This window comes from Nannobrachium achirus, assembly GCF_963921795.1.
Source record: "Nannobrachium achirus genome assembly, chromosome: 20".
Taxonomy (NCBI): domain Eukaryota; kingdom Metazoa; phylum Chordata; class Actinopteri; order Myctophiformes; family Myctophidae; genus Nannobrachium; species Nannobrachium achirus.
In genome coordinates, this window is record NC_137827.1 from 15,119,685 (window position 1) to 15,136,621 (window position 16,937).

The window sequence follows — 16,937 nt, forward strand, 5'->3', positions numbered from 1 at the left end:
TCAAATTTGGTCGTGGACAGAATTCTATGGGTCCTTTTGTTTTTTGTTTCCTACATTTAGTTTTTTTATTAATTATTATTCAAAACATAAAAAAAAAATCCCAAAAAGGTATGAATAAAAAAAAACCTAACCATAACAAATTCAATGTTTTATTTTTTCAGTAGTTTCATGGAGAAATCAAATAAAAATCTAAGAGATTCCATAAATTAGAAAACAAATGATTAAGCAATAGTGAACATAGCAGATACAAGCTCTTAACACGGCGTGAAGCAATGTGTTGTGGAGCTTTTAGATCTGCTGTTTTCACTAGTTTGGGTCCCCTGCAAACGTCTACTCTCTCTTTTGGGTCACACCGTCACAGGCTAAAACGTTTGGGAACCACTGGTATATAGAACGCAAAGCCTTGCTGTGCATTATAAGTTTGACAACACAGGAAATAATGTACCTGGCCCGGTCTCATAAGATCCTGCACTTTTTTTTAACTGGTTGTCCCTATCATTCAAAATGTATCTGTAGTCTACAAAGTCTGTATTAAAACTTGTAGGTATATCAGTTATGTTTACATCATCACACCAGTCAATCAAAGTTATTTTACTCACTTCTAGCTCTCTTACTGGGACAAGATATATCGACATCAAAGTCAAACACATGATCACGCTTCCATCCCATGCAAAGCCATTGTTGTGTCCTAAGTCAAGAATATGATAGAACATCCTGGGTGCCAACATGGTCTCTCCAGCAGTGCTCAACTTTTCTGAAAACTCATTCTCAGTCAGAATGCTCTGCCTCAGGCACACACACATCACTACAACTGTGCAGGAATAACTGTCAGTCACTCCACTGCAGAGCAGAGGCACACAGAATAATGAAGCATTTTAGGTGCTGAGGCTGTGCTGGAAGGCAGCACTGAGCAGCATTTGACAGGGTGTCACATGGAGTCAGTCAGGGGCGTCAATTGGGTATGGCAGGGGTATGCAGCTGCCATACCCTGGGTCCAGGGGAGGAAAATAAAAGTTACTTTTAAATATAAATCCATGAATGTCTCTTTGTCTATCTACGCTGGTTATTATGTTGTTAAATTACAGTAAAATAACTACAAATGCAAAATTTAACAAAATGGTCACTTTAACAAGGTATTATAATGATATTCCCCACACTTGTATTCTTCCCAGCTTGACAAAATTGTATATTCCCAGGTTCCGCAGGTCAGCTGCACAGGTGCAATGCATTATTGTTAATTGTGGCACGTTTACGAACATGCCAAGTTTAGCTGCACTTGAACAACCGTTCCAGGCTGCCATATCCAGCCCAAGTAACCGTAGAAACCTATGAAAAGAACTTTGTGAAAATAGCCGATCTACATGCCCAAGACACCGTAGAAAACTGTGTAAAAAACATTGTGAAAATAGCCGATCTACATGCTCACATCTGCTATTTTCACAATAGAACCGTGTTTTACATAATGTAATGCCTCTTTTCCATGAGGACTCCATCTTTCCATCTTTGCCATACCCTAGCTTTTGCTGAACTGACGCCACTGGAGTCAGTCTAAAGCCACTTGCGTCAGTCTAAAGCCACTTGCGAAGTCTTGCTCGTAGCCAACCAAATGGTTCAATTCCAAACCTTTGTGGTGTTTTGTGTTACGTATCCATTCTACACCTCTAGATCTCCCTGCAGACCAAGCAGGAACAGAGTCAACGGACATGGTAGGGTTGTCACGATTATAACATTTACTTTAAATCTACTCGAATTAATTGACTGTCATACAAATACTTGCGATTAGCAATTTAATTGTGTGGCTTTTAGGCCTTGTAAACAAAAGTTGCACAGGGCAGATATGACAAGAACTTAAATACACAAAGAAATGACCGATACCAATATCAATATTTTATACTAAAAACTTGAAACAAAATGTGGAAATAGCTACACAAGTTGCATCATGACGCATTGTGAGCTTGTAGATCTGTTATTTCCAAATTTTTTAAACATGTTTCAAAATATATGAACCTTTCTCAACATGGAAACGATGATGATTATGCTAAAATAATTGTGACTCTCAAATAATTGCAAATTGGGCGATTATGTAATAATTGGGACAGGCCTACAGACAGGTTGATGTCTCCAATGGTCTAACTGATCTTAACTAATGGTCTCTCCACTGGCACTGGTTTAGTCCAAACATTACAGGACATATTCCATACAACAGTCTCAGGTCAGATCATGACCATGGTTCCATTAGGAAGACATTACAATATCACAAAGCATTCTCCATGAAGGCATCGTCATTCGTCATTATTCCAAAGCATTCTAGACGGATGGATTTGAATCATATAAGAGCCATTCATTTATGGATATGTAATTTGGTAAAGCAAGGCAGTGAAACAAAGAATAATGATAATACTGCCCACTTTGTGTGTGAGAAAAGGGCAGCACATCTTTGACATTCAATGTCATAATTTATGTTGTTTATGATCAGAGAGAACACTTGGGAATTGTTTTATTTTAGTTCAATTCTCTCCCCTTTGTACTTTTCTCTGTGCGCTTGTAGATCTGCTATTTTCAAAAGGAGGACATGTATACAGGACTGAAGTGGTTAATGTACGTTTTGTAAGAATTCAAATCTACAAAGTAACTAGTAACTAAAGGTTTTGAATAACTGGAGCAGAGTAAAAGTACAATACTTGACTCTGAGACGTAATGGAGTAGAAGTAAAAGTATTGGAAATACTCAAGTAAAAGTACCTCAAAATTGTACTTAAGTAAATGCACTTTGTTACTTTGTATCACTGACACCGTCACATTGGTAGGGTTGTCCATGTGACCACAGCAACTGAGATGGATGTCAGGTGACCTCATGTCATATCATAGGGCAATAAAGAAAAATGCATACAATTCAACCATGCACAGAGTTAGATTTAGCTAAAGAAAATCACGATTAAATAGGCCACGCACTGCCAATTTTATTGAAGTTTGTGTAAATGAATCAGTTACTTAAATTAATTTCAGAAGATTAAGAAAATGTCAAAGATAACACTGTGACCCATCCTCAAAAAAGAAACAAAAAAATACACTAGCAAAAACATAATTGCAGCAATATAATTTAACATACTGTAATAGTGGTATATAACCAGTGCCTTAATAAGCTTGACGGTACTGAGGGTCTAATTGAAACATGTGCTTTAGAGAGGGATGTGAGTGGAGTGCAAAAATAGATTTTGCAATACAAAAAAATAAGATTGTCATCTTGATTTCTTTCTCACACGTTTAGGCATCACACACACTCATCTTGATTTCTTTCTCACACGTTTAGGCAACACACACACACACACACACACACACACACACACACACACACACACACACACACACACACACACACACACACACACACACACACACACACACACACACACACACACACACACACACACACACACACACACACACACACACACATTGTTAAAGCCTTATTTGACCATCCAAAAGCTATTGCCCAACAGGTAGTAACTTTATAACTCCATCTTTTCTCCAAGGAATTCTGCCCATCAAAACCAGTCAACCCAAACCGCGAAAGCCTCCATGTCATCTTAAGATTTTTGCATTGGCTATTCGAAAAAATAGCAGATCTACAAGCTCACAGTGCATCACTTCATGCCATGATGCAAGCTTATACATCTGCTATTTTTGAACATTTTTGAAAAATCTTGAAAGAACTACCGATTCAGAAGGCATTCATAGAATCGGCCTCAGGTCTTAAAAGGAGAATCCTGGCCTAGAAGGCCATCTTACCTTTAGAATGGATGTACTTATTTTCTCCCCCAAAGACTGATCCAGTTGTGATTGTGATTGGTTTAATTGTAAATCTGTGTATTACTCTTGCTCAATAATTTTTTCGGTACACGTCTGCCATGCATAATGATAGCGTCTCATTCAAGCTGTAATATTAGCACTGCGGAGCCATCGTTGTTGTTAAAACGCTGAACTTTGAACTCACGTTGAAATCTCGTCTCTCGCGAGACTTCCGCACACCACTGGGCGAACGCACATCCGGAAGTCCTGCGAGATTTCCATCTTTTAGGAAAAAACAAACAAACGCCTGGAACAGTCTTTGGGTGAGAAAATAAGTAAATCTAAAGGTAAGATAGCCTTCTAGGCCGGAGAAATTCTCCTTTAATGGGTTAAACCGGATTTATATTTAGGGTGAATTTGGAAGTACGCTCAAAGCAGTCAGAGGAGACGCTCATAAAGTAACGTCGTCAACGTTATCTTCCATGTATAAACATGATTATGACCAGTTTAGCTAATTGCTACATACATGCTGAATACTGTCTAGAACACCAAACAAGTTGCGACCATTTCATTTTTGCTGTTCACACGCTTGGGACAACCCAGTCGGAGTGGTCGGTGTGCTCACAAGGGAGGACAAATCTCAAAGTCGGTACAAAACCGTCTGGAGATGAGCAGATGACGCGCTCTCTACGAGAGTAATAAAGTCTTTTTGTTTACTGGGTGCAGATTCTGGTAAGTATCAGGAACAAAGGGAATATCCGCAATCTCTGAAGTAGTTTCTTTCTTGTAGATGTATTAATTCATTTCACAACAGCAGTCTCACCCATATAGATGAACGGTTTCGGCCTGTGGCCTTCTTCATCGTCTCAAAACAGCTGTACGCTATTATAGCATAATCTATATGTGTCACTTCCGCCCAAGGAAGTTCAGTTTTGAGACGCTGAAGGCGGCCACAGGCCGAAACCGGTCCGTTTATATGGGTGAGACTGCTGTTGTGAAATGAATTAATAAATCTACAAGAAAGAAACTACTTGCGTGGAAACTACTTGAGTGCGGATATTCCCTTTTTTCCCGGTGTGCTTACAATACATGCAGCTTGTTTGGCGCTTTCAAAAGGAATCCGCTGTACGCTTAACAAAACAAGTCATGTTCATTTGAAATATAAAACAGGCAACATCGTTTAACGAGTGTCTACTCTGACTTTTCATAAATTAACTGATTTCATCATGTCAAAACCAAAATTCCCGGCTTATTTCTGAACACACCCTTATTTGCGCGTGCGGTTTCAAGCATCGGAAATAACAAATCTGCAAGCTCGAAATGTTTAGCGGTGCAATACGTTATCAGCTTGTAGGTCAGCTACTTTCGGTGCATGACATGATGTGCACGCAAGTACAAGTCAGGCGTTACGCCATATCCAAGTACAGGAAACAGCACCCTTGCATGTCCTTAATGACATAATAATCTGTGCCAAGCAAATCATCATTATAGTTCCTTTGCTCTCTCACTTTGTACATATATACACAAACATACTTGAATATAATTAATAGAAATACATAGGCTACAATAAGCAAACATACAAAAAAAATTATACAGTGAGTGGGTAAACTGAAACAAAAAAAGTAACTAGTAAATTGCTGACTGTAACAAACATTAAATGACTGCATGTTTCTTTGATAGAAAAGGGATACATTGGTATGTTGTACTGTATTGCTTTGGTCTGTTCCGTGAGCAGACAGCTCATGTGGCCCCCACCTTCTGGCCACATGGATGCAGTAGCATCCAATTAGCCACTAGATGGCACCATCGAGAGGACTTGGCAACGAGGAAAGGTGGAAAAATCACACTGACGTCTCAGCAGTGTCCCTTTCAACATTTCTCCACATTTTCCAGTCATGTCTTGTCCACTTTTTTTTTCCCCTCCTCGTCCTTCCCTATTTCTTCCTCTTGGCAGCTACGTCGCCTCAGAAGCCCAACGTGTCCTTTTGCTCGACAAGGTCTTCCGTTTCCGCTTTGTCCCATTTGCCTGGGGACAGGCACTCGTCTGTGTTGAAGTCCTGAGGGGTCACCCCAATGTCCAAGACCTGGGGGTTAGTGCGAGACTCAGCGAGTCTAGGGGGGGAACACAGAAGAAGAGAGAGGAAGTTTCAGTTTTTTTGCACCCTTGCCAGGGGAAGAATCAGGCCAACATCTACAATGATGAAATGAGAAAATGCATGTGAGAAGTTATGAGCAGGGGCGTCACAAGGGGAGGGGAAAGTGGGACTGAGTTACTAGGGCCCCAAGGTGTAGGGGGCCTTAATTGTTTTATACTTTAGCTATTGAAAAATAGCAGATCTACAAGCTCACAGCACACACCGAGTGCCGCGCTGCGAGCTTGTAGATCTGCTATTTTTGAAAAGTCGTGAAAATGTGTGCAAATCTTTGAAAATATGTATTTTTTTAAGTGAACATTTGTAACTCAAATTTTGCTAAATATTTTGAGACGGGGGTCCGTGGCCAAATGCATATCATTTTGGGGGTCCTTCACATGAAAAGGTTTGAGCACCACATAGAAACATATTTGTAATATATATGTAAATATTCAAAGACTTGCACAAATGTTCCAGATTTTTCAAAAATAGCAGATCTACAAGCTCGCAGTGAGCTTGTATATCTGCTATTTTTCAATAGTTAAAGTACCCAGGGCCCAGAATTTGCTGCGACACCCCTGGTTATGAGCCACACCTAAACACGATTCTAACACACATCCACACAGCACTATTCCAGAACAAAAACAGTCATTACGAGGAGAACGGGTCACGGTGGCTCAACAGTGGCAGCAAAATGGTTACCTATAGGCGACAATCACACCACACAGCGACATGAGACTTATCCCTACCACAATTACAACCTTTACACACACAAGACTTCCCTTTAAAAGCTACAATCCGAAGCTTATTTTAATAACTAAAATTGTATGTTTAACAATCTGTATGGTAGAGCGTGACAAGTAAGGGATAATTGTCGCCGCGACGGTAGTTGTTGAGAAATGACACCCGACAGGATGATTAAACACAGAGGCGGGTCCTGAAGGGGGTTATTTATAGATTAGACAACTACCGGCACAGTGACAATTATGCCGCTTATTACACAGCTACTTAATAAATAAATGGACCTAAAAGTAACAACAAAATGAAGCATTTCCTTGCTCACGCTGTTGAAAGTATTCCATGACACGGGCGCCTCGGAAAACAAGGAAGTGTTGCTCAAACAGTCAATTTTCGGTTACTGCATTGTCCATTTCTCGCTCCAAATGTTGTCAAAAACATTCTTGAGAGCAACATTTAGTTGTGGTACATTGTGTGTCTGTTTACATGGCTAGCACACCAACTGGAGGTTTATCATTTGAAGCAGACGGCACACCTAATTAATTGGACACCAAATAGGCACCCTCTTTATAGTTTGTACATTGTTGCAATTACCTCTCCACACCTGGAGAGGGAGACAACGGACATAAAATGTCGGGATCGTAGATTCAACACATCAAAGCTACACATGAACACACACCGTTTTTGCTCACCATGACATCACTCAAATCAACGGAGAGTACAATGCTGATGGAGACGGAAAGACCAAAACACAAGACATTCTGTGATGAGAACGTGTGCAGAATGGACAGAGTGACGCTACGTTACGTGGCAGAGAACCTTGCCATAATGAAAGCTAAACGATCACACTTCTTTTGATCTGCCAAGTTTAATGAACAGGGGTCTGAGCCACGTGAACATTATTACAACCATATAATGGCTTCACAGGGACACAAGAAACTACCATGCATCCTAATATTGGCAAAAAAAAAACAATACTCAAGACAAATGAGCACATGTGAATAAAGTCTAAGGTGGAAGTGAATGGCTGAGTGGGATGGAGCGGAGGGGATGCAATCGTTTACCTGAGTAGGATTCAAAACTATCCAGACTGCGGCTGGGGGTGGGGGGCACAAAGGAAATATTACCAATCAGACAGTGGTTGATATTTCTATTAACTGTCCAAATCTCAAATAACCAGGACATTTACAAAATAACATCAACATTCCTATCATCTTTCTTCGAAGGCACTGATCAGTTGTCATTGCTAGGTTGTGTTACAGTATTTTGATCATTAGGCATTTCATTGTGTTTCCAACGTGCAACGGCAATCTATTGCCAGCAGATGGCATTGGCGTCTCACAGCAGTAAATAATGGTCCTGAGATTTAAAAAGGGGACCAACATTGGTCTCTAGTCGAGGAATGCTGGATGGATGGGAAAAGGGTTTAGCAGGCGACAGCAAGACGCGTACGATCCATTAAGTCACAAAATCGTTCAAAGAATTTGATTAATTGTCAACAAAGCACAAAAAGAAACTCAAAGAAATAGGAACACTTGTCATAACCGATTTAAAATTCTCTTCCCGGGATTAAATTATTGGTCATGACCTGTCTGTGAAATGCAGAATTGTGATTCATGTGCTTGCTACAGCCATACATTCCGCTACTCTGCACTGCTTCGCTGCATAAACCACAGCATGTCGAAGGGACAAAAAAACAAACACTGGTGCCTGTAAACTGCCTTGTATACAGTAGTTCTTTGCTCCAAACGTCTGACCTCAGTTCCTCTTGTTCCCAGAGGAAATCAAGAGGAATGCAGAAATATAAACAATAAAATATCCCCCGCCAATATCAAGAGCTTATATTTAGCTGTGCTTGGAGGAGAACTTCCACTCATCCCCGAGCACTGCCATTCCTTCAAGATGATCTGATGGTCTATAAGTTGGCCGAGTCTAGTTATTTGTTTTGTTATTTTTCTTTATGATGCATATAATGCATTATGACCAGTACTTATAATGCGTTATATGTGGTTGATATATAAGATGATGATATAAAAGTTTTTGTTAGATTCTTTTTTGGTGAAGAGATTTGGTTTCCATTTTTTTAATGCACAAAGTACAGAGAAACTCAGGTCTGTTTTACTAAGTATAAAGGGTCTAAGTAGTTAAACTGAAGCGATCAATTCCCAATACTGTAGCACCCCGACTTGCATCACGGCACCCACTTTGAGAAACCATACACTATATATAGCCTGCACACGTGTTTGGATGGAATGTGACCCAACACAGAAATCCAGACTGACCCTCTTATAGACCACCTCCTGCAGAGCTACATCGTAAAAATAAGAGCCTTGGAATATATTTTAAAAATAATGGTCTCATGTAGCATGAATACCTCAGTCTTATCTACAAAGGATTATCCACCCTGACAATACCGACATGAACGATTATCCTCACACAAAGACAAACTGTCACATTTTCTACTCTTAGGTACGTACAGCCGAGCTGCTGCTCCAACCGGCGTTAAGTGTGCAATCAGTTTCATCCTGACAAAGTACAAAGACTTTTCATCCATTTCATCTTTTGCTCCCGACTTTTTCCCATCCTTAAGTTCCCCCAGATCTGCCAATCTGCCTCTCTGGGTCTGCGTCTCACACAGGCAGCTCTCGGTGGGAGCCTCCTCGTTAATCACGCAGCAGTGGGAAGATTACCGAAACGTTGGGGCGTAATTACAGGGTGTGCAGTCAAATAATCATCCGATAACGGGGCTAAAATGGCCTCTTTAGGGCGTGATTACAGAGAGGCTGTGGAGCGCGTTCTCCCTCAGCTAAATGAAAGAGAGAGAGAGACTAAGGAAGAGAGGAAGGAGACCACTGTCAAATGAGCAGAGTGCGATCGAGACGGGGAGGGATTGAAAATACCAATAAAGCAGTGAATAATACTTCTTGGCTGACTCCCAAATAAACAGCCGTAAACACAGTGGTATCAGAACCTAACAGGCGGCCACCAGTGGCTTATCTGGTGCTGCTACTGATAGCAGGACAGTGGAATGCATTTAATAGCAGTGGCTGTCTTTGACTCTGTGGATTTGGATTAGCTTGTGGCCACTGGCCAGCACGGAATATGTTTGAGGAATGTCGATTAGCGCAGAGAAAACCCTTGATGCTTTTTGTCAACCCGTGAACCTAAGTTCACTGGTTCTCCCGGTGGTCCTGCACGGCCAGAGTGGTCGGTCGGAAAGGAGAGGAAAAATATATATATTTTTAATTATAAAGAAAATAGCTGATCTATAATCTATATCTGCACATTTCTTTCTTTTATTTAATTAAGACTATTGGCAAAGGGTTAAAAGCCAGAGGCTATGGCTATTCTGCGGGTCCATGGCAAGGAAACGTTTGAACTTCGATAACATTTATGGTTTTGGGTACTTGGCAATGAGAGCAAGTATGCTTTCATCACTCACTCACTCACTCACACACACACTCACACACTCACACACACACACACACACACACACACACACACACAGCTAGACCACCTTGAACACAGCTAGACCCCCCCCCCCCCCCCCTCTTCTTCCTTCTTGCCTTTGCTCGTCTCTGAACAGCAATAATAACAGGGTATTTCGTGAAATTCTCCCCTCCTCCCGGCAGAGCTTCCAGTAGGATCACTGGGAGGATATGGCCTTGCAGAGGCAGCAGCAGGGACGTGCAGAGAATGTTAGAGAGACAGGGGCTGAAATGTCTAAAAGGGCCTTTTGGTGAAAATATTGAAAATAGCAGACCTCCAAGCTCACAACGCATCGTGCTGCGACGCATTGTGAGCTTGGAGGTCGGCTATTTTCAATACTTGATACCACACTAAACTAAGCATAAAAAAGGCAGTACTGGAGATGTGGCGTACAGAATGGATTTCTACACAGTAAGGGCAATTCTTTTCAACATAAGATGCTGCATTCAAGTTCAGGAGAGTTTGGACAAGGCAATTCTCTTGAATGCTGCCTTCAGGTATGGCATGGAAAGAGGGCATTTGTATTTCTTTCACCATAGTGAAAACGGCATTCATGGCCTGGAGAGGGCACTTTTTTACAGACTGTTAAAAGGGCAGGGGCTCAAGCCCCCTTTCGTGTCTATGTGTGCACGTGCCTGGGCAGCAGCATGACTCAGGGCTCTGTCTGTCTTGTCTGTCTGCCGGCCGCTAAACTCGGGGCGTGTAAACCGAGTCCGTCTCTCGCAGCCGCGTGAGCTCAGCAAAGAGGGAGTGGCCGTGCTTGTTATTACGAGAGGGCCCTAAAACCGTGGCGGGGCTGGCCTGGCTATTTCCAGGAGGCAGCTTGTGTGACTGCTGGAATAGAGGAGAGGGGTGTGGAGGAAATCCAAAATGCGCCGCTCACCTTGAGAAAGCCTCGTCCAGGCCGTCCTCCAACTCCTGCCAGGACAAAACAAATAGATATTAATTAGCCCACACATGTAGATATTACATACACATATATATATATATTGTTACTGTCGGGCAGAAACCTTGTATCTCCAAGTTTCACATTTGTATGTTTTTTTTTCGTAAAGTAAAGCCCTGCTTCATCATACAAGACTGTTGCACAAAACCAGTGAAAATAGTAAATGTACTTCGTTACTTTACACCAGTAAGTGACCGTCAGGTCGCATAAACAAACTTTAGAAGGCAATGTTAGCCAATCAGGAGGGAATATGGGAAATGGGACAGATCCATGTTGATGACATGACTTTAGAGATACTGTGTACCGCTTTGCGTGATTTTAGGGCAAAATCTGTAGGAGCGGTGTCCAAAAATATGTTTTGCAAGAATCGGCCTCATGGTGGCGCTAGAAGAGGGCCATGTGAGAAATGAGGGGTGGAGTTTGTGGTTTGGCAGCCAAGGAGTGTGTGTGTGTGTGTGCAAAGCTTGGCATGTATAGGGGCAATGGTGGCAGTGCCAGAGATATGAGTAGGGCAAAAGTGTGACGTGTGACGGACAGACAGACTGACAGTCGGTGGAGCTTTTCATAGTAACTTGCGACCTGCCGGTCGCAATGACTGGTCATGTCCATACTGAACATAATAAGCCAACAGGGTTCATGTAGTTTAGTATTTACAGTGTGTGTGAGGCTTTTGCAGTTGTACCCTCGTGAATTTCACATCTGTGGTTAAGCAGAGCTATAAAACGCAGGGTCTGGGTTATGAGAAGTTTGAGTTCTAGCCCTTCCATCAAATTTGCATACATTAACCACATGAACCCCTAGCATCCCTATTCTGGGCGTCGACTCGTAACAGGCGATCATTAGGCAAATGTAGGCGACCTAAAAGCTCACAACACATAGTTATGAGCTTGTAGAGCCGCCTATTTTCAGAGATTTGGTGTAGAGGGGGGAAATAAGTACATAGATGTAAGTGGTTGATGTAGGCCAAAGGCAGAACCTCGCCTTCTCCTGCTACATGCAACATCTGATAAGGCAGGTTCTGTTCAATGCACCATTGTGTTAACTCAGGTCAACAGCACGATACATTATAAACTCCATCCCTCTGAATACAACAGGTATATCACCAGGCATGTTTGACTTAACACCAACTATTTCCCCTTCTTATCTAGCCCTAGCAGCTGGTTAATAGGGAACCTTACCCATACAATGTTGTTGTTTCCAGCGGTGTGGTTGTGCACCATAAATGGTTCTGGTTCAATCTCCATTGTTTCCGAGTGGACCAATGCAGCGTTGGCACCTTCTGCTAAGTCCAGAAGGTTCCCTGTAGCCACCTCTGCAGAGACAAGACAAGACAAGACAAACAGCAAAAGCATGCATGTGAAATAGAAGATTTGACACAAGGTTCTGCCTTTACACAGCGATTTAAATACAATCTAGACATTCGCCCCGGAGGTTCAATCTCATGGGATTACAATCCTAAGCGGTAGCTATAAGATAACTTCATTATGAAGATGAATGTGCTCCCAAAACCCATTTCCCAGGCGATTGTGATTATCATACACCTGCGCCACGGTAAACAGAGTCATAAAGGCAATCATATCAAATCCATCCTTATTAGGCCTCTAATGTGTCTCATCAACCAGACCATCTGTGGATTGTCGCTTAGTGATGTAAGTGAGCAAGGAATAACCCCTGTGCCTTGCACACCTTCCCATGGGGACACCAGTGGTCTGTAATGGGATCGTTTTCTAATGGCTTAGCTGGCCACAATATAGCTTAATAGTGCATGTGTGGGCATGTGCGTGCATGCGAGTGTGCATGCGCGTTTAATGTAGGTCAGTAGTGTGCAAACCCTAATGTCTAGCTATTCCGTAGTTAGCTGTTGAAGTCTCTTGAGAAGTGAGGGGTCAAAAATCATCGAGTTTTCCAAATCTATCTTATTAGCACAACTTCAGTCTGTAAAGCACCCTCTTATATCTTCGGCCTCCATTATCCTAAGACGACCTTTATCCCCATTACGCACCACCCTCCTCCCCAAGAGAAAGGCTCGTAAATGAGTCAGGCTGTAGTAGCAGCGTTTCGCCAAACGCCGGTCTCTCCATCAACACCGGCTACAGACATTTTCCCTTTCACTAAGGAGGCAATTATCTGAAAGAGATTAGTCTTCCCATTACGGGGGGGACCCCCGTTTGGAAAGCTGACCCTTAGAAAGCACTGGCCCCACTCTTGGGGCGAGCGATATCAGATTCCCGGTTTCGAGGAGGATATGGATCCACCATGCTCAGGGGTGTCGCACCAAATTCTGGGCCCTGGGTACAAGGATTCACTGAGGGGGCCCCCCCATGAATGTTCTTCATAGGGGGAGGGAGGTTTAACCCATTTAGACTGGGAACACATTATTATGCATTATTTTGTGCTTTAACTATTGAAAAATAGCAGATCTACAAGCTCAGCTGCGAGCTTGTAGATCTGCTGTTTTTGAAAAATCGTGAACATCTGTGCAAGTCTTTGAATATTTCAAATCCTTCTAAGGTTTTTTGAAAAACGTATGTCTCTATGTCAGTGGTGATCAAAACCGTTCATGTGAAGGACCCCCAAAATGATATGTATTTGGCCATGGACCCCCATCTAAAAATATTTAGTTCCAGGGACCCCCCAGAAGCAAAATTTGAGTACAAAAATGTTTTCTTAAAAAATACATATATTTTGCTAAATACAAGATTTGCACATATTTTCACGACTTTTCAAAAATAGCAGATCTACAAGCTCACAGCGGGGCACTAGGTGCGGCGCTAAAGTATAAAATAATTAAGGCCCCTCCCTCCACCTTGGGCCCTAGTAACTCAGTCCCACTTTCCCCTCCCTTGTGACACCCCTGACCATGCTAACCGGGCACAGCATACAACAAGAACGACTGTATTCCGTGGCCACAAGCTGACTCAGAGGAAGGCATGCAAGCATGCCGGCAGGCCAACACCTACACGACGCAGCAGATAATGTGACTGGCAGGAAGATTGGGGGACAGTTTGGAGAGGGGGTATCATGTTTGGTAAAGCTGAATCACCACCGACAACAGCACTCACTTGTCTGACAGTTTGACAGCCTATCTGAAGAAGGAGGTTGAATTCTATCAGCCAGACAGAAAGGTACATAAATAAAGCCCTCAGTTAGCGCTTAAGCCCCGCCGGTCCCCAAGCACCTCTTCAGGGTCGACAATGAAACTATTTGGCAGGGAGGAAAGCGTTTCTCAAAAACCCTACAAACCCCTGCCATACAATTAGGCTATTTGACAGGAGAGCTATAAAGGATTGGCCAAAAGTCACGCTGAATGCTTGATGGGATAAAGCTCCAAACACACACGACGTGCCAAGCTTCCCTGCCGGCCTGCTCCGTTTTCCAAGGGCCAGTGTTCTGAAAAACATAGCAGATCATCCTCATCCACCACTTTGTCAGTCCAAAATGGTTCCATAGCCAGAATCCTGCTGTGGCAGGGGGCCACAAAGTAGTGATGTTGTTAACCACTTACACCCTATATAGTATATAGTACAGTCCTTAGTTGACCAGGGTCCCCCCAAGGCTCTACACATAAACAAGGTCTGTTAGAATTCCCCTCTACACAGTGAGTCTACAAGTATCACGGCTGAAAATAGCAGTCACAAAACACGTCACAACTCGACACGTTGTGAGCTTGTAGATTGGCTTTTTCGGCCAAACGTTCACGTGCTAGACTTCATGTGGTTAAGGTTGGTCTGCCCAAAATAACAGCCTGCAGCCTTGGGCAGTGCGATACAAGTGTATTTGTACATGTTTTAGTGATCCCAGAAGGGACATTACTTCTCTACATTGACCCATCAGTGGCTTGTTGCTCACACTGAGCGCGCAGGGGAGCAGTTGGGGCTTAAGTGTCTTGCTCAAGACACTTAACCAGGTGACACGAAGCCTGGAGGAGCCCAGGATAAACTTCCGAATTCCCAGATGACCACTCAAGTATACTGTACATACGGTACATCCATCGCTTATCATCCATCATTGTAAATGTGTCCTGGGGCCCGTTTCGCGAAACCTAGATTGGGGATTAAGCCTGGATTTATCAACTATCCTGGCTTAAGTTATCCAGAGTCAGCGATTAATCGGTTTCATGAAAGCTGAATTATCTCAGCCGATTAGCCTAGCCAGTGAACCTGGATACTAAGGGCTGTCACGATTATGACATTTTACATGACGATTAATTGTCCTGGAGTTTAGCCTTGACTCGATTTCATGAAAGCAATTCCACATTAGAGGCCGTCCACACAACGCTGGGGATTTTTATAAAATGAGCTTTTTATATGCGTTTGGGGGTGGTTGCCCACACGCAAACATGTTTTTGGCCAATGTAAACTCATCTTTTCACTACTTTAAATCATTTTTAAAATTATAAATACAAAACGAATGGTTTTGGACATATATTATATTGCCCAACCATATACTGAAAATGACATTTATTGACACTTGTGAAAGGCTTGTGAATGATCAGACCAGGGGGGAAAAGCAGGCCCTATAGCCTTTTCTCTAGCTGGGCTCAGTGGAAGCCAGAGTTCCCCTGCCATTACTGCTCGTCTGAGGTCAGAGCCTGAAGCTGTTCTGGTAGGAGACACAAAAGAGTCTCCTTTATGTCTCCTACCGGATACACTTTATCATTATCAACAAGTTATTGGCTTAGGAAAGCAACAAAAACAAAACAATATCCATGAATTCAAGTCTCCATGGGATATGTAATAAGTCATTTTGGGGGTGGTTAACTACCCCTTAAGAGTTAGAATCAACGGTCAAACAGTTTTTTACAATGCTGCTACTGATTCTGATTCTTAAGTACCGGTATTCCTTGTCTTATTGTGGTCCTTTTTTAAACCATTTTCCTTGTTACTGTATATACATTTACTATACTATTGTTGCTGCTACAATGGCTGAGGAACCAGAACAAAGACTTTCACTTCTTATGTACCTGTACACGAGACGTAACAACAAAGAAACCTTGAACCTGGTATGTAATGGTTATTTTTAAAACAAATGGTCCCCAGACACACAGACACACACACCCACCCACACATGCAGGCGTGGAAGAGAGAACAAAGCACACAGGCTCAAATAAACAATTGATGGAGAGGGGGAAGGGACTGTCTAGGGGAGGTAGTGCAGATCCATGGTGCCGCCGGGGTTAAAAGGATGATTCTCATCTCCTCTCATCTTATCTCAGGCCATGGGTTACAGATGGAGTTAATGAGGCCTTCAGGCTATCTACCTTGGTTACCGTCAACAGAATGTCATGCCTCTGGAATCGGTCCGCTAATAGGGTGCCGCGGAACAGTAAACTTCAGGGGCGTCAATTGGGTATGGCAGGGGTATGCAGCTGCCATACGCTGGGTCCAGGGGGGGAGAATAAAAGTTACTTTTAAATATAAACCCATGAATGTCTCTTTGTCTATCTGTGCTGGTTATTATGTTGTTAAATTACGGTAAAATAACTACAAATGCAACATTTTACAAAATGGTCACTTTAACAAGGTATTATAATTACATTCTCCACACTTTTATTCTCCCCATCTTGACAAGATGGTATATTCCCAGGTTCCGCAGGTCAGCTGCACAGGTGCAATGCATTATTGTTAATTGCGGCACGTTTACTAACATGCCAAGTTTAGCTGCACTTGAACAACCATTCCAGGCTGCCCAAGAAACCGTAGAAACGGGGGGAAAAAATAGAATGTTCTTCTTAAAATAAATGTATCATGCCTTTTGCTAAGGTATGGCAACATGACTGGTGTCTTGCACGCGCGCGAAGACACCAGTCATGTTGCCATACCTTAGCTTTTTCTGAACTGACGC

At 42.5% G+C, this 16,937-nt stretch overlaps 1 protein-coding gene across 1 annotated transcript in view; it reads right to left on the bottom strand.

Moving 5' to 3' along the window:
* Positions 1-3,454: 3,454 nt before the first annotated feature.
* Positions 3,455-16,937, bottom strand: part of ldlrap1b (low density lipoprotein receptor adaptor protein 1b) — a 92,311-nt gene continuing 78,828 nt past the window's right edge. The window contains exons 7-9 of the mRNA XM_080751446.1: positions 12,272-12,405; positions 11,031-11,065; positions 3,455-5,900 (exon numbers count right to left, since the gene is read on the bottom strand). Coding sequence (XP_080607572.1) covers positions 5,753-5,900; positions 11,031-11,065; positions 12,272-12,405 — 317 coding nt within the window. The 3' untranslated portion in view covers positions 3,455-5,752. The remainder of the gene's footprint in view (positions 5,901-11,030; positions 11,066-12,271; positions 12,406-16,937) is intronic.